Source organism: Lingula anatina, chromosome 10, assembly GCF_051362555.1.
Source record: "Lingula anatina isolate TDL-2025a chromosome 10, LinAna3.0, whole genome shotgun sequence".
In the NCBI taxonomy this organism is placed as follows: Eukaryota; Metazoa; Brachiopoda; class Lingulata; order Lingulida; family Lingulidae; genus Lingula; species Lingula anatina.
Window position 1 is genome coordinate 19,838,631 of NC_141776.1, and position 18,272 is coordinate 19,856,902.

The following is an 18,272-nucleotide window of genomic DNA, read 5'->3' on the forward strand; positions in this document are numbered from 1 at the left end:
ATAGGTCCCAATTTATAAATACAGGTGGATTTAATGTTATTTTTTCTTTGACATTGGTGCTGCGACTACAAAAAGGAGAAAAATACTGAATAATTTACTGCTTCTTTTTGTATCGAATAAATAATTTTTAATTCATACTTTGGAACGTTCCCCGTTCAATAGAGTGAGAGTCATGTGACTTATTTTGTCACGTGACCTGCTCTCGCACAACGCGAGATTTTAGGAGAGAGGCACTAATCAGGGCCGTCGCTAAGGTAAATTATATTATATATCAACTTAAAATCGCCAATTAGAGATAATTTGTAGGTTTGTCAAGATCAGTTTGATAAATTTGCATACAAAGAATACCCAGTACAAATATAGTCTCCGAAGATGTGGTTTTTGAAGTCAGAAAAGTGATCGAAATAGGACGCTTCTACAACATTTTACAGCAAATATCGGCGCTTCTACAAGTTCAGGCAAAAATAATACTTGTTTACAATGTTTTACAATAAACTGCTCAAGAAATATCTAGATATTTCTCATGTAAAAAGAAGCACCCCTTCTTTAAAGTAAAATTAAGTTTTCACTTAGATGTTTCGTGAATTGAGCGCTTTTTACCTACCATTGCTGTGTTTAGGTAAAATTAGAAATACTTGGCAAGTTTTCAAAATGGGGTTTTACAGCCGAAACAAGGCTACAGATTTGGTATCTCTCTTGTCTAAGTTTGGTTAATATGAAATCAGTTTGTTTGTTTTGTCCAGGCTCAAATGCAAATCCATAGGGCCACTGTTTGATACTTATTTTGGCATAAATTGAGGCGACCTCTGATATAGTCACTGCAAACACGAATCTGTGATGCAGTGTTAACACTATTGAAGCTGTTATCTGAAATAAGACATGGCTCGAGATTTTGCATGATCCTTAAATCTTACAAATAGGTGCTCTTTAGTCCTGTATATCTCCCATATGTTAAATTGGACCTCTAACTGATTTTTGTTATTAAACGTAATTCCACCTTTTATCAAAAATAGACCAAAACTCACAACGATTTTTTTTATTTTGATTTGATAATGTGAGTACATTTTTAATAAAGTGACTTATCATTCCAGGCCCATGCATTTACACTATTAGGATTTTATGAATTACTCACATTAAGAAGCAAATATGTCGGAAGAGGCACCAAATACTCCCCCAACAGAAGAAAAAACAGAAGAAGCTGGGGAGGGAATACAAGAAAATGGTGTTGAAAATGGAGAAGAAAATGGTGTGCAAGAAAATGGTAAATAAGTGTTTATCAGATTATTAAATTTAATTTTACCCACTTTTTTTTTTAGATATAATCCCCTTTGAAATTGCTGGTTACTGACCTGTTAAGGTAGATGATACTTGGATTGTAGATAAAATTATACTCCCAACTTCAAAAGTCTGTACATTTTTCCTTTAAAATTTTTAGTTAATGGAGATATTAATGGAGAAGTGAATGGAGAAGTGGAACCATCAGAAAGTGGAGAACTTGCTGATTTAAAGGATGATGATGATGAAGAAGACAGTAAAGAAAAAGAGCCAGAAGTTGATGTGGTAAGTACATCTGATAATAATGTAACTGCATGCACTTAATAAATGCTTGCTAGATATAGTAGGAGTTAGTGTTCAGCAAATATGATATGGGTTAGTCACAAGTGGGAGAAATTTATTTCTGCGTTCTTGTCTACATAAACTTGTATTTATAGTTTATCAAAGTGCAGGAATTTCTGACAAAATGTGTTGAATGTATCTAACAATGAAAGATAACAGTTAAAGTAAATTATATTTTTATTGATACATCAGAAGATGAGTTAAGATATTGATATCCTCATCAAATACAGGCAAAAATAATTATTTGTCTCAGTAATAGTAATGATGTGAAAATGTCCATACTTATTTAATAACTCAGAAGTATGTGGCATGTAAATTAATTAATAATCATAAATTAAAATAAATAAAATAATTAAGAAATTATTATCTTAAAATTGCAGCGTCAGCTCCTAAAGGACAGAGTGACACTAAGCCACCTGACGTCAGACATGTACACAGAGACGCACGAAACATTTATCAAACGTTTCCTGGACGACCCTGACTGCAGGCTGCTGGTCGCATACATGGACAAAATTAACGGTCTGACATTTGATCACATGATCCCTACAAACCCCACCGAGGAGGTGACCTATTTTATTCAAAAGGGAGAACTGAAGGGTGCAATTACAGCACAGAATTTCCTGAAGTGTGTCCAGTACGGAACAGTGAATGGAAACCACATTGAGAGCCTGCTGAAGATGATGTCAGGAATATATGCACCAATTTTCTTTGAGAATACAACATGGCCAGACAGTATCCTTTTTATTAATGTGTGTGTGTGTGATTGGGTGGAGTTTTGGGGTTCTGGGCCCAGTTTTATAAGAAAAAAAGCAAAAACAAAAAACAGTACATAAGATGAAATAGAATAAAATACTGCATTTGTGCCTGTTGGGAAATAATGACCTAAAGTTTGAAATTTGATTTTACACTAAGGATTATTATTAAGCAGGTATCTAAATGAGGTTTCTGAATATGTTCTAGATTTGTTTGTAGAAGATTACACCTTTCTGCAGGTCTGTCATGTGTGTGAAGTTCTGCATCATGTGGATTTTAATTTTCAATTCGTTCATTTTGACATTCTGTGTTTGAGTGATTGAAAACTAAAACCACCTGGCCTGTAGAGTTCCTTAACTCTGTGTCCAGGTATTAAGAACGACTTTGCAGCGCAGTTACACAGGTTCCTGGCCAGTCTGACAGACACGCGCTGGAAGATGGAGGGCAAGACGGTGCTGTATGTCCCCAGTGAAGGGATGAAGATGCAGGCAGAGGAGGCCGCCAAGAATAAGGAGCTGGTACAGAGACTGGAAAGTAAGGATGAATTGTTATGAGGGTTTAAGATTGATTTAACTTTGCACTGCTGTTTTGCTATTTGTAATAGTTTTAATTTTTATGTGGAAAAGATACACAAACATGATCATGACAATTGTGTTCATGTGTTTTTTACAATTTTTAAAAAATGTATGCCTTATTTTATTTGAACATAAATTTGAACATAAATTTAATATGACATATTATAACTATCACTTTCCTATCCAAAATTTAAATTAACTTCTCCATGTAATCAGGTGATGTCCATGTTAAAGTCATGTTTTTTTGATAAATCTACATGTTGAACTATAAAATATTCCAGCTGCTATGATTCATTGGACCAGGCAGATCAAGGAAGTTCTCAGCTCCCAAGATGGTTTTGAGACAGCAGAGAATGCGGGACCCCTGGAGGAGATCGAGTTTTGGAAGAACAGATGTGCCGACTTATCTGGCATCAGCCAACAACTGGACAAACCTGGGGTGAAGAAGATTACCGCCATCCTGGGACTGGCAAAGTCTTCGTATGTGACACCCTTCATGAAGTTAGCAGGACATATCAAAGTAAGATTTTTTAGTCTATCAAAATATTTCATAGATATCTGGTTTGATAACTATGTATGCTATATGATTTGTCCTATTTTTTACAATCAGTATGGTGTACTTCATGATGAAAAAGTTATTTGTTACAATGAAAACTTACATTTTAAGGTAGAATATAAAATACGACAGTTACTGCACTAGTGTCTTCTTCATGAATTTATGCTGTGCAAGTGTTCACATAATTCACTTGAAATCAGCCAAATGTCTGCATTTTATATGAGTAGTCTCCTTATATCATTAATATATTACATTAAGTATACTTTAGTAATTTAAAATTATATTTCTGTTGTACATTTTCATCTACCCAAGCAGATGCATGTGCTACAATGAATTAATCTTATAAATCAAAGCATAATTTCAGAATATATCTGTTTTGTCTTCATTGTCCTTTTGTTTATTTTCCATACTTTCACATGCCACACCTTATCATCTAGATATATCTTAAATCCACTGTTATTTTCTTGTATTCCAGGAGGGGTCCAGACAGGCAGAGAGCAACCTCAAGTTTCTGATGGTATTAAAGGACCCATGCTATGAGCTGTCTGACGCTCACCCCAAGGACATCCCACCCATGTTGCCCAAGATTCTGAACCTGATCAGGATGATCTGGGTGAACTCGGAGTTCTATAAGACCAGAGAGAGGCTCATTGGGATCCTTAGGAAGGTGGGCCTAGTTTTCTGTTGTGTGTCTTTACCCCAAAAGATTGGAGTAAATTTTGCAGTTTTAGAGACTGATTTCTAGATAAACAATTTTTGAACCACTGTTTCCAATCATATTTTGTAGACAGGTATATAACTAAATTTATGTGATTATCTGTTCCTTCTTGGAGCTTGTAAATCCTCAGCAATACAATCCATCACGCCAGTCTTTATTTTTGCCAAGAGTAATTTGGCCTCACTATATGCTGCTGTAGACTGAACCAACAATGTCTGTGCCCTGTGTCTGATACACTAACATGTGTGAAAGTTTTTGGATTTCTGGATCTTCATTGGGGGCTCTGGACCCACTGTGGCCTTCTGCAAAATTTTCAGGATTTTCAGTTTTTACAATTTTCACCACGTACTAGTAAGTAATGGTAGTTGAGTATTGAATTCAGCATCTCTGTCGTTATATAATATTTCAGCTGAGTAATGAGATCATCCGTCGCTGTTGTAAGGAGATTTCTCTGGACAAGATATTTGATGGCTATGTACAGTCCAGTATGAAGAGCCTGAATGAGTGCATTGAGTGCTGTGAGCAGTGGAAAGACATTTATAACAAGGTGGGCTATGGTTAGGCTTTTTGAAAAAAAAAAGGAAATTTAATTTGATTAAATAAATGATAAGTGAATAGATGAAGGCAGAAAAACTGGATTTTTTTTAATGAGTGAATTTGAAATAAGTAACAAATATTGAAATCAGAAATACCATTCCTGTTGAAAAATCTTTAAGAGAGAGACCTTATTTGTCAGTGACATTTGTACATTCACAAGACTTGATAAATATGCACAAATTTTTACATGTTTCTGTAGTAAATTGAATACCCTTGAATGATAAGATATTTGAACCCTGTTTGATGTTATTCATTTACAGCATTTCTGAAATAAAAACTAGTCTTCAAGACCTGTTATCATGTATCTTATTTATTTATTTATTCATTTTTGCCTTAATTTTTCCCTGCCAGACTGCCAAGCTCCACCACAAGTTTTCTCCCTCAGGCTGGGTGCTGGATAAGAGTGGCATCTTTGCCCAGGTGGATGCTTTCATCCAGAGATGTAAGGATCTCTTAGAGGTAGGAGACAGTGACAGTTCACTTTCACTTTCACTTTTTATCAACACATCCAACTAATACATTGTATCAAAACACATAGAGGTTTGGTCATTGATTTGTATGAGGTGTCAACAAGCATGAAGCAAGCTTGATGAATTTTCATTCCTTTAAATCAATTATTGCCTGGGGCAATCGCCCAGAGACATTGGACTAGTAAAAAAATTAGATTTCATATAACCCAGACTGAGTTTTAACAGTAGACCCAGATTACCTGAAGTGCTAATAGCCAAAAAGTTTTTTTTTTTTTTTTTTTTTTGTATAGACTGCAGTTCTCATATGCTCCTAGCATAAAAAATAGTCATGAAAACCTCTTAAGGACTAAGAGGTATGAAATTTGACCACTGATGTTTGCACTGTTTTTGTCTAGGTCTGTGAGTGTCAGATCCACTTTGCCAGACGAGAGGATGGCAACAAGACAGAGATGCCACTGTTCGCGGGTCAGAAAGGACCCGAGATAGCACGGAGCCTGCTGGAGATAGAGAACGCCTTTGAGAAGAATCTGAACTACTTGAGAAGTGTCAAGAAGACCATCTTGGATGTGAAGGCCACTTCCTGGCATGATGACTACAACAGGTGAGTTAAGAACATGTGAGGTCATTTGTCTTCTGAAGTTGCAGATTCAAATCCTTTCAGGTGCTCTAGCAATTGTTTTACATGATGTCCATGTTTTAATTTCAGATTTATACTTTGTTCATATTGCTTCATTTGGTATCCATATTAGTTCTGGACCTTGTTTTTAATGTATTCATATTGTTTTGTATAGTATCCATATTATTTCAGTTTCATATTTATACTGTATTCATATTGTTTTATATTGTATTATTTTTACGTCCAGGTTTCGTGCTGGTATCAAGGACCTGGAGGTGATGATGCAGAATGTGATCACGTCAGGCTTCGAGACAGCCACCACGGTGGAGCAGGGCGTGGAGCTCCTGGACGTCTTCATGCATCTGTCATCTAGAGAGGTAAAGAGTCAGAAATATGACCTGTGATATGTGTGATAGGACGTAGATTAAGCTGTGAGAGACAGGGATGGTGTTAATATCTGAGAATGTGGGCAGAGAAGTGACCGCTGTTGTGTATTGGGACAGTATTGTAGCTTACTAAACAACTAGTATGTCGTGTAAGCTTTCTTGCTTTATAACATAGCATGGCAAGGGAATGTCATAACACTACTAAAAACTGTTGTCTAGAATGGTGGGTGCCTCTCACATGCTTATTGTTTTGTTACATAAATATATATCATTTCTGACTGAAAGAACAGTTTATTGTTTTTTTTGCTCAATAACTGTGCTGTTCAAACAACCATTAGATGTATTCTTTCTTTTAGTGATAATATTCTCTGAATTGTGACAGTAGTGTACAAATAACTTATTAACAAGTCTGTGTGAAGTTTTAGACTATAGTTCTTGTGTCAAAGTAGTTATCTTCAGTAGAGTTAGAACTCTAACATAGCCCTGTAGTGTTGTATTTTGTGTCTATGAATTGGTTTGTTTTCAGCCTGATCAGGATTCAAAACTGCGACCAGAGAGAGACCGAGCGGTATTATTGATGTTGATGACTGATACTTTGCCTTTTTTTCCCTCTAGCATGCACTGTATTTTCAAGTATTTCTGTTCAGATTCTCTACATATATTGATTATTTAACATATTTTCCCTGTAATTTAGAAACACATCATGCAATTTTAGCCTTATTTTGTGAAATTAGTTTGTTCAAGGCCCCATTGTTTTTTCATAAAATCCCATTTTATATATCCCAAGCACTGCAACAATTCTTGTTTTAAAATGTAAATAGAATAAAAAAATAAAAAAAACACTTCATGTTATTTTTTATCACAAAAAATCCCTTTCACACATCTTTTAGCATACAAAGTGCCCTCACAGCATCACAATTCCCCCTTCCTTTACTTTGTATGGATTATAAAGGCAAGATGGTAAAATTGAACTGAAATTGCTTATTTATAGAATTGCAGATTTTGGCACTTGCATATGAACTTGCTTGTGACATATGGCATGCTTGCATTTGTTATAGATGTTGCTTATTGATTTTATTGAAGCAAATGTAAAGCCCATCAGCTTTACTGTGTTAAAATGAATAGAATGAATTTGTATCAATTCATTAAAAACCTTTAAATATTAAAAAAATCCATGGTTTGTTCTCTGTGCATTGAGATGTGTTAAAAAGCATAATATACAGAACCAAGATATGCAGCCTGAATGAATATAACTCATATACTTGATTTCCACTATCTGCAGGCCATCAGAAGAAGCCTGGACAAGAAGACAGTGGATGTGTATGGTCTGTTCAATGATGAGTTGAATGCTGTGAAGAAGGAAATGATGCAGAAGTCCACAGCCATCCCCTTGCCTCTGGGCCACCCTAAATATGCAGGACAGGGGCACTGGGCCAGACAACTCAAGAAGAGGATAGAGAGATCTATGATGGTGAGTCATTGTCCCGTTATCCCACACGCTGCCACCATGATGGTGAGTTATTATACCATACGGTGCAATATACCACACTGTGCAATCAAAATAGAGAGACAAAATCTAGCTGCTGTCACCAAAATGCTAAAAAATTACTTATCAATACAGTACCTCATTCTTCACTGTTTCAGATCTTGGACCGCGCCCACTTCCTCCCTCATGCTGGTGCTGGAGACGAGGCCAGGGCTCAGTATCAGCAACTCTGTGCTGCACTGGACGACTTCATTAGGAAGACTTTCAATGAATGGAGTCAGACTATAGACAGGGTACGTAATAGGTAGACCTCAGAGACAACTGATTATTATGTGTATAGGAAAGATGTTAGAATTATAGGCTCTAAGTTATAAAGCACAGTAGCAGCAGCTATTTGCTGTTTTGGTGTCTTTATCAGGAAGGTATTAAGGGAGGGAATGAGAGAGATGTAAAAAATCTAACTTGATTTTATCATCTATTTCAGGAGCCGTCCAAGTTACTGGAGATTCCTCTGATGGCCCGCAGTCTGGAGAGGCCGCCCATGATAGATGTCAATTTTGACAGGTATGGGGCACAAAATTATCATTATTTTGTTATTTTTTTGCAGTACAAACCTCTAAATGCTGACTTGATGGATCTATCTAGAAAATCTTGACTATTAGATGAATGTAAAGTATTTAAATTACTGATTGATTCTTATTTTTGAAAAAAAAAGAAAAAAATAAAGGGATAGAGAAGATAGACCGTGAAAGGGATTTTCAACAGTACATAAATATTTTACTCTAACTGCTCAATTATCTTAAGATAATAATTATCACATGTGCAAGGATATCACACTGTCACACTTGCAGGTCCCTCCTGAAGCTGTTCCAGGAAACACATTACTGGGAAAGGCTGCTGTTTGAGATCCCACATTACTGCAGTGACGTCTGCAGTAAAAAAGAAGAGCTGAGAATTCTCAGAGAAAATGTACTTCTGGTTGTCAGAGACTACAACAGGTAAATATGGTGTCATTTGACTAGTTTAAAGCTTATGATTGTGTAATTTAATTTTTTACAGAGTATTTCAGGGTTACTGTAAAAAAATTGAGAGGTGGAATTTTATTGGAAAAAAAATTGTGCCATGTGTCTATTAAAAAATGATTTTTGAAAAGTAAATGACTAGGAACATTGTTTATTTAAAAAACTTTATCATTGCTTGGTATGAGGGTTAAAGGATATGAACGTCCTAAATTAAATATTTTAGTGTATAAGTCACATCTTTCTTTTATTTTTCAGAATCATAGCAGCACTGTCTCCAGAAGAGAGAAGTTTGTTCAAGGAAAGAATTAAGAATCTTGATAAGAAGATTCACCCTGGTCTTACCAAGCTGACCTGGGCATCCAAGGGGGTGTCAGATTACTTCATAGGAGAGTGCAGAGTCCAGGCCAGCAAGGTAAGAGAGGAAAAACACTTCTTTATGAATTGGAACCAAATGTTCTTTTGTCACAAAAGTGCTAGATTTTATGATAGGTCTCTTGGGACACAGACATCACCCAGTGATGTCAGTGAACAATCAAGATATCAGGTTGACTATGAAAGTCTTAAAAAATATTACTTTTTGAAAAAGAAAGAAAAAAAAAGAAATATAAAATATGTACTCATCAGTGTTCTAACTTCCCCAATCTCAGGTTCAAGCTATAGTAGATGACTACAAGGGAGCCAACATGAACATCTCCAGTAGCTGTAAGAGGATCAGTGAACTCCTGCTGCTCAAGATAGACGGCAAGAAGATCTATGAGGACATGCAGTTTGATGAAGATCAGGTAATTAAGGAACCTTTTGGCAGTCTTAGTCATAGCAATTTTAACATTTTTGTTGCTAGAATTCCAGATGGATATCCTCCATCTTATTGTAAAGGAATTTATTCCAGTATTGAGTTTGATTAAATTTAAATTGAATGTACCTTTAATTATAGTCTTCTAACAGATATTACATAAGAGTTGTTTTCACCTTACACCTGGAGAAAAGAAATGAGTTGCAAAAATGTCATATTAAGTTTTATGCATAGTAATGATAGTAAGAAAGTGTTTAAATTTATAAATATGCTCTACAGGAGAAGCACCGTGCCAGTGTGAAGGTTAAGTTGGAAGGAATCCATGCTGAGATTGTCAGGACAATGAAGAGTACATATGAAGTATTCAGAGGAGATGGTGGGGAGGTACGTATATTGTATGGATCAAACATATCTATTCAGGTGAACATTAAATGCTGTTAAGTAAGTAGTATTGGGATATATTGTGGACAATATAATATCCTCTATACTGACCTATATGTTTTCATTGTGATCTCCAGGTCCAGCAGCACTGGCACAGGTACACTGAGAAGATGGACAGAATGTGTGAGGAGGCGTTCAGACTGAATGTGAAGTGGTCACTACAGGAGCTGTCCAGGGCCATCAATGGAGACGGCAAGACTGCCCCCAACCCGCTGTTCAAGGTGAAGGTGGTGTTGGAAGGAGACAAGGTGAGTGTTGTCATGGAAACTAATCAAATATAGAAAAAATACACAATTGCTACAATTTAATTTTCATGGAAGATTTTAACATAATATTATTAAGAATATCAAAATATGGGTACACAGGTCTTAGAGGGAAATTCTTTACATAGCAGTGCCTTTAAAATAATAACATTTGAAAAACAGAAAAGAAATGTTCATTGTAAAGTATGAAATATAAATATTTATAGAGTGTTTTGTAAAAATGTTTCTTTCCTTATATCAGGTTGAGTTTAACCCCACATTGAAGCAGCTGGCGTTCATCGTGACAGCCATAGGATCCCACCTGACTAAGACTATCTCCAGTATACGCAGGCTGCCAGACCTGCTCACTAAGAAAAAATCTACCAAAGATGTATGTCATTTTCATTTGTTTTACACATTTACTTCTGAAATTCATAGTTTAAAGCAAGAAAACAAAGACTATATTTCTGTCTTACATGATAACAGCAGGGTTTTTGTTTCAAATTATGCGGTGATGTTACACCCAGATATTATTACTATTATAATTATTATTATTATTATTATTATTATTATTATTATTCCAGCCCATCCATGATGTTGTGGCCAGAGATGAGGAGATCAGGAAGATCCAGAACGCCATCAAGACAGGAATGGCGACCAATGCCACCAGTCTCCAGGAGTACCTGACCACCTGGGACAACTACCGCGAGATCTGGGAGATCAACAAAGACGCCTTCATCAGGAGATACCAGAAACTGAACCCACAGGTGTCCTCTTTCCACGCTGATATTGAAAGGTACATGTGTGTTTTTTAAACTGCTGTATTGCCTTTTGGTAAAACTACTTTTTACTAAAGTTGAATGTGTTAACAGAAACATAACCATTTGTTCCTTGGCCCATTTGTGAACTATCCTGAAAATTTCATCAAAATCTGTCCATAACTTTTTGCATAATGTCCCGAACAGACAAATAAATTAATGTAACCAAAAATACTTGATCTCATTGGAGGAGGAAAATATTTTTGTAATACAACTAAATGTTATATAATTAAATATAAACAGGAATGATGACTTTTATTACAAAGTATTTGACTGAGGACATAACACTACATGATAACTCTATATTTCCAGATACACTGAGGTAGCTAACAATGTTCAGACCCAGGAGACCATCCTAAACATCCAGTTTGTTCTGTTAGACTGTTCTCCTCTCAAGTACTCTATCCTCAGTCACTGCCAAGAATGGCAGAACAAGTTCACTACGCTGCTCAAGGATATCGCCACCTCCAAACTGAACGAGCTGCACAGCTTCCTGCAGGATAACGGGGCAAAGTGAGTTTGTACTGACTGAATATTTGTGGTTTTTATTTTTATTTCATTGCTATAAGTCAGAACTGTCAACAAAAGTTTGAGCTGTTACCTGTAGGTTGTCAGTAATGTTAAACTAAACTTGATTGGCAGATGACAAAGAAGTCACAATGTAGACACTATTATTTGGCTGCAGTATGTCATCTTTTAGTTCAAATAATTTAGTATTGATGATTTTCTATTTGAGAATAAAATAATTATTTTTCAAGCTGATAAATTTGTTAAGATATGCAGCTGAATTGGTGAAATTTAGTATGATTTTTTTTTCTTTATTTAAGCTGATAAATGTGTTAAGATATAAAGCATACCCTATATTTCCGTAGGGTAAGCAAACCACCCCAGACCCTGGATGAGCTGGCCGACACCCTGACCCTGTGGGAGACCCTGAACAGTGATCTGAGCAGTGTGGAGGCCAAGTTTGCCCCTCTCTACGACCAGTTTGCCATCTTGACCAAGTATGAGGTGCCAGTGCCAGAGGAGGTAAGGGATTGGGCTTATCTTGTTCTGCAGATGGCAGCACATAGATAAGCTATTTGACTAAATGGGCATATTGGATTGACTGGAAGCTTAATGTTACATTAATAGTGTCAGACTTGAAAAAAAATTATTGAAACTGTTATAGTTTACTCAGTAAATAGGCCACCCTAAGTTTGAAGTTGTACAATGTTTAAAGATTTGCCGTCTTGTTTTCAAAATAGATCTTCAATCAGGTTTACATCTCTTCTGTTACTGGCAGTATTGTTTAATTTATGTTATGCAAAGAATAGTTAAGTAGGTAAAATTGCATTAAAATGTGTGATCCTATTGAAAAACATTGAGATTATACCACTTGTGTATGCAAACTGATGTGCTATGTTTTGTTGTAGACGACAGCTATGTTAGATGAACTTCCTAACAAGTGGGTGGAATTCCAACAGACTCTGATAGATGCTGATGCGATGCTGAAGAAAAATAAGGTAACCTACTTAGCAGTGCCCTTATCAATTTATGTAAGAAATAGGTCAGGATTCCTTATACATATTCCAATGACTTTTGTCACAGTTTTGAAGTCCTAATATTCAGTTTATATTAAAAAAAAAAAGATAAATAAAAAAAATAATAAAACATATCCTCAAGAAGGAGATCATTGGTGCTTGCAGGAGAAGTTCAAGACGGGACTTCTGGCGCAGGCGGAAGAGTTCAAGAAACAGGTGGCAGCACTGCTGTCAGACTTCAGCAAGAACGGGCCGTTCAGTGGCAGTCTTGGCACAGAGGCGGCGCTGGTGCAGGTAGCTGAGATCAAGGCTCAGGTGAACAACTTCAAGGAGCAGGAACAACAACTGCGGCGAGGACTTGGGATCTTCAAGATTGATCAGCCGCCATCTAAGGATATAGGAGTACTGGAGAAGGTATGGTTTACTACCTGTATGTATGTATGTGTATGTGTGTGTTGGTACAGTGTTTGTCTGTCTGTCTGTATATAGGAGTGTTTTGCATTTAATGTATTTGATTTTAAATGCTGTTTAAGCTTCCTTTCAATATCTGTAACTTTTTGCAGTATATGGGTCTCTTTCTGACAAGAACATTATAAAAATCAATTATTATTGTCTGTGTTTTGGAACAATATCATGTGTTCTATTCTAGGATATAGAGAGTATAGAGACAGTGTGGGAGATTACTAAGGAGTGGGAAGAACACTGGGACCAGTGGAAGCTAGTATAACAATATCATGTGTTCTATTCTAGGATATAGAGAGTATAGAGACAGTGTGGGAGATTACTAAGGAATGGGAAGAACACTGGGACCAGTGGAAACAGGGGAAGTTCTCTGGATTGCAAACTACAGAAATGGAAGATCAGTGTCAGGTAAGTGGACATGTGATCCTTTTTTTCTTCTTTTGTAATTTAACAGAAACTCAGGAGTGCTATAAGACACTACAGTTTGGAAATGTTGAAATTTTTTTATTATTTTGTAGCTTCCTTTTCTTAATAATTGAATGTGCTCCGTTAGATCAGTTCATATTCAGGCCCGTAGCCAGGGGGGGTTCAGGGGGTTCAAAAGAACCGCCCCTTTTGTTTGGAAAAGGTTCGCTCTGGGTAAAATTTGATCTAGGTACATGGGGATTTTATGGTAAAAGGTCCACTTTTTCAGAAAAAGAACCCCCCCCTTTTAAATTGCTGGCTTATTATTATTATTATTATTATTATTATTATTAATATTATTATCCCCCCAGGTGCTGTTCAAGAAGCTGTCTAAGCTATCACGTGAACTGAAGGACAAGAGCTGGGAGATTGTGGAACAGAGTAAGAATAAAGTGGACCAGTTTAGGCGTACCATGCCTCTGATCAGTGACCTGAAGAATAAAGCTATGAGACCCAGACATTGGACACAGATCAGGGTAAGGCTGCACAGGATTGAGTGTGTGTGTGTGGACAAGCATTTGTGTGTCATGTGTGCGTATGTAAGCATGTGTGTGCATACAAGGGTGAGCATACACATATGCTTGCAGGCACACACACATACATGCACCACACATAGGCATGCATAGGGCACACATGCACCCACACACAACATACACAATCCATACACACACACACACACACACACACACACACACACACACACACACACACAACCAGTGCAGCGACAGCAGAATATACAGAGGGAAAATCAGTATCTTCATCATAATTTAGAATACAGATCTAACCATAGCAATGAATTTGGATTCACAGATCATTTTCTATATATTTTCCCGACAGGAAGACATGCAGAGAAGTTTTGACCCTGAGTCAGATGATTTCACCCTGGAGAAGATCATCGAGTACGGTTTTGACCAGTACAGTGAGCAGATCAATGATATCTCTGGCGCCGCCACTAAAGAACTGGCCATAGAGGTGGCCCTACAGAAGATCAGTGAGACCTGGGAGATTACTGAGCTGGACATTGGACCCTACAAGGACAAAGGTCACTTCAAACTGAGGTCAGTTTTGTCCAGGTCTTAGAAGATTAATAATAATTAAATATAATAATAATAATAAAAGAAAAAAAATAATCAAAGATTACTTTGAGTAAGATTGATAGCAAAATAGCACACACTTTAGCCTGTAAACTAAAATAAAACAAAATATGCATTTTATGTCAGCATTCCGAAAATAATTCTATTAGATTGCTTCATGTAAAATGGCATATTGTCTTTTAATTAAAATGGAATAAAAATGGAATAAGCCTTCCTAATCAGTGTTCAGAGCATTTTTGAAACAAGAAGGGCAGGGCATAATTTTGTTATTCTCCCTTCTCTCTCTTTCTCACAGGTCCACTGAGGAGGTGTTCCAGTTCCTGGAGGATGGCCAGGTTCAGCTGTCCACCATGAAGGCATCCAGGTTTGTGAAGGCATTTGAGCAGGACGTGGACAGGTGGGAAAGGACGTTGTCATTGATCATGGAGACAGTGGAGATGTTGTTGACTGTACAGAGACAGTGGATGTACCTGGAGGTGAGGCACAGTTCATACATATTACACTGAATATATATATATATATATATTTATAGTTATTTGGCACATTTTCAACTATTCAAATGTTTGTGTATCACAATGAAAAGTTGTTTTTTTTTTGGCATATTTGAATGAGAAACAAAGATTTACTACAACAGCCACACTGAATAAAGAAAAAAATTAGTAATACAAAGTTAGTATATTGTGATAGCAACCACACAGGGAAATACCAGACCATTCTAAGTTCTAATACATGGCCCCCACAGCCCAAGTGAAGTGGGTAATATCTCTGGTTTTATTCCAGAATATTTTCCTGGGAGAAGACATCAGGAAACAGCTGCCCAGGGAGTCGGCCGACTTTGATGAAATCAACATCAGCTGGAAGAAGATCATGACAACCATGAATAAAGACAAGAATGCTTTGAGAGCCACACACCAGCAAGGTGCGAGCCTCCATGTGTATCTTATATGTTCTTGTTAGATGATTGAAATAATTATGAATGGATGGATAGATTAATGAATGGATGAATAAAAACATGTTTTCTAATTCAAAATTGTTCAAAGGTCAAACTATAACTTCAACTTATTGCAAAATTTAGCCCATTTCATCATATGCTATTGTCTCTTATAACAACATTCTTTGTCCACCATAGTCTACAATGTATATCTAGTTGTTTATAGAAATCACTATGGGAACTACTTCATGTATTTGTATTTGATTATGCCTGGATGTATCTGTATCTGTACCATGTGTTCTAGGACTGATGGAGAGACTGATCCAAATATGCTATTATCTCTTATAACAATATTCTATGTCCACCATGTGTTCCAGGACTGCTGGAGAGAGTGACTCAAATATGCTATTATCTCTTATAACAATATTCTATGTCCACCATGTGTTCCAGGACTGTTAGAGAGAGTGACTCAAATATGCTATTATCTCTTATAACAATATTCTATGTCCACCATGTGTTCCAGGACTGCTGGAGAGGCTGACCCAGATGAACAACAAGCTAGAGGAGATCCAGAAGTCTCTGGACATGTACCTGGAGACCAAGAGACAAATCTTCCCCAGATTCTACTTCATCTCTAATGATGACCTCCTGGAAATCCTGGGCCAGTCTAAAAACCCTGAGGCCGTCCAACCACACCTGAAGAAGTGCTTTGATAATATTAATAAACTAAAGATGGGAAAGGTAGAGTTCTTGGGGAATAGTTAGGATGGGGATGGGAAATTTAGTTTTTGGTAGGGGTAAAGTAGAGATGTTACAGGTTTACAGTCAGCCTGGAATATTTTTCACAGTCTAAAGACCTTTATATTTGTCTGGGAAAAAGGATAACTTTTTTTTTTAAATGCTTACTCATAAATACTAAATTCTAAGTTTAGCTATTGATGTTTCAACAGTTGACTGTACTACAAATTTGCTACTATGAAGACCAGCGTAACATTCTTGTAAGGTTTTTCGGCTGTAAAACCATAATGAGCAGTTAAGTATAGCATGTTTCAGAGATGCGGTTTTGCATTTCAAGATTATTTTTCTTGTTTACTTTTCACAGTTAATGTATTTGTGTCTCATCTGTATTATCTATCATTTCAGACTGGTATCACACAGAAGTGGGAGGCGGCTGGTATGAGCTCTGCTGACGGAGAGTATATAGAGTTTGTTCACTCAGGGACACCTGTACATGTGCTGCTGGATGGTCCAGTAGAGGTGAGGTCAACACATAATTACATGCTTGGAAATGTTTTTTGTCATATTAATGTACATTATTTTGTTGATTTGAATAAATGTTTTAGTTTGGTTGGGGTCAAACAGTAATTACATCCATGGAAGTGATATTTATATAATACAAATAAACTTAAACAAATGTGTTCATATCTAATAAATAATGAGTAAGTCATCAAACTCACTATCATAACTTTACAAATATCAAATTAAGTTTCACAGGAACTATTATAGGTATTTTTAAAATTTTATTTTTTGGCAAATAGGGGTTTTTGTCCCTTGCTTTATAACATTAAAGGGATATTTTAGGTATTGCCTTCAGATTTTTAAAATGTTGTCATGGATACTGCCCTTGTCTTCCAGGCCTGGCTGTGTGACATAGAGAGAACCATGCGGACCACCCTCAAGGACGTGCTGAAGCAGTGCCGCGCGGCGCTGAAGAAGAGTCTGAGTAAGAGAGACAAGTGGGTGCGAGAATGGTGTGGTCAGATGTGTATTACGTCCAGTCAGATGCAGTGGACACAGGACGTGACTAAAGCTCTGGCCACCTCTAAAGAGAGGGGAGATAAGAAGGCTTTGAAGAGCTTAAAGAAGAAACAGGTGTGTATACATTGATTTTGTAACTTAGAGCAAATTTGTGTTTTAAATTAATGGAAACAGAATATCAAATATTTATGATGTGCAAAGAAGAAGAAAGGCAATATAATATGAAAGCCATGGGAATAAAATGTATTAAAAAAATAATGCAAAGTTTTTATTAATTTAAAAGGGGCATTCCTTGGTTCAAGATTATTAACAAAATCATAGCATGAAAATGGCCTACAATGAGAACATGTCCAATGTTTTAATGTCCCCAGGTCTCCATGCTGTCCAAGTTCTCAGAAGCCATCCGTGGCAACCTCACCAAGATCCAGCGTCTAAAGATTGTTGCCTTGGTAACCATTGAGGTCCATCAGCGTGACATCATAGAGCAGCTGATCAAGAGAGGCGTCAATGATGTCACAGCATTTGAGTGGCTCAGTCAGCTCAGGCTTTACTGGGAGAAGGTGAGGAATTTGTAAGAGACTGATTTAGCCAAAATACAGGGCTTGTTTTTAAATAAGATTTATAAAGTGGCCTATTTTTATTCCATCATAAGTACCATGTATATGAGTACTGTAAAGATAGTCAGTCAGATCTTTCACTTCCAAACATTAGATGTTAATACTGTAGTTTGATTTGTCTTGGGAGTATGTTAACACTCTGACACATTCATTCTATTTCTGTCTCTAGGATGTGATAGATGACTGTGTAGTTAGACAGACCAACACCAGTTTTCAGTATGGATACGAGTACCTTGGCAACTCGGGACGTCTGGTCATCACACCCCTGACAGACAGGTACTGTATACATACACATGATACATATAGTACTGTACAGCTATAGTTTCTAATAT

The 18,272-nt window shown here is 36.7% G+C and overlaps 1 protein-coding gene across 3 annotated transcripts in view; it reads left to right on the forward strand.

Moving 5' to 3' along the window:
* Window positions 1–210: 210 nt before the first annotated feature.
* Window positions 211–18,272, forward strand: part of LOC106161428 (dynein axonemal heavy chain 2-like) — a 45,119-nt gene continuing 27,057 nt past the window's right edge. For all 3 annotated transcript variants that reach the window (XM_086996695.1, XM_086996696.1, XM_086996697.1), the window contains exons 1-35: window positions 211–254; window positions 1,092–1,261; window positions 1,436–1,560; window positions 1,998–2,349; window positions 2,740–2,904; window positions 3,227–3,465; window positions 3,977–4,168; window positions 4,629–4,766; window positions 5,168–5,275; window positions 5,682–5,887; window positions 6,150–6,279; window positions 7,571–7,759; window positions 7,933–8,067; window positions 8,259–8,338; window positions 8,626–8,772; window positions 9,052–9,208; window positions 9,444–9,578; window positions 9,869–9,973; window positions 10,108–10,278; window positions 10,535–10,663; window positions 10,857–11,068; window positions 11,403–11,603; window positions 11,963–12,119; window positions 12,506–12,595; window positions 12,779–13,027; window positions 13,364–13,483; window positions 13,852–14,016; window positions 14,378–14,598; window positions 14,930–15,110; window positions 15,415–15,553; window positions 16,089–16,306; window positions 16,709–16,822; window positions 17,201–17,437; window positions 17,695–17,883; window positions 18,110–18,216. In XM_086996695.1, coding sequence (XP_086852821.1) covers window positions 1,147–1,261; window positions 1,436–1,560; window positions 1,998–2,349; window positions 2,740–2,904; window positions 3,227–3,465; window positions 3,977–4,168; window positions 4,629–4,766; window positions 5,168–5,275; window positions 5,682–5,887; window positions 6,150–6,279; window positions 7,571–7,759; window positions 7,933–8,067; window positions 8,259–8,338; window positions 8,626–8,772; window positions 9,052–9,208; window positions 9,444–9,578; window positions 9,869–9,973; window positions 10,108–10,278; window positions 10,535–10,663; window positions 10,857–11,068; window positions 11,403–11,603; window positions 11,963–12,119; window positions 12,506–12,595; window positions 12,779–13,027; window positions 13,364–13,483; window positions 13,852–14,016; window positions 14,378–14,598; window positions 14,930–15,110; window positions 15,415–15,553; window positions 16,089–16,306; window positions 16,709–16,822; window positions 17,201–17,437; window positions 17,695–17,883; window positions 18,110–18,216 — 5,618 coding nt within the window. In that variant the 5' untranslated portion in view covers window positions 211–254; window positions 1,092–1,146. The remainder of the gene's footprint in view (window positions 255–1,091; window positions 1,262–1,435; window positions 1,561–1,997; window positions 2,350–2,739; window positions 2,905–3,226; window positions 3,466–3,976; window positions 4,169–4,628; window positions 4,767–5,167; window positions 5,276–5,681; window positions 5,888–6,149; window positions 6,280–7,570; window positions 7,760–7,932; window positions 8,068–8,258; window positions 8,339–8,625; window positions 8,773–9,051; window positions 9,209–9,443; window positions 9,579–9,868; window positions 9,974–10,107; window positions 10,279–10,534; window positions 10,664–10,856; window positions 11,069–11,402; window positions 11,604–11,962; window positions 12,120–12,505; window positions 12,596–12,778; window positions 13,028–13,363; window positions 13,484–13,851; window positions 14,017–14,377; window positions 14,599–14,929; window positions 15,111–15,414; window positions 15,554–16,088; window positions 16,307–16,708; window positions 16,823–17,200; window positions 17,438–17,694; window positions 17,884–18,109; window positions 18,217–18,272) is intronic.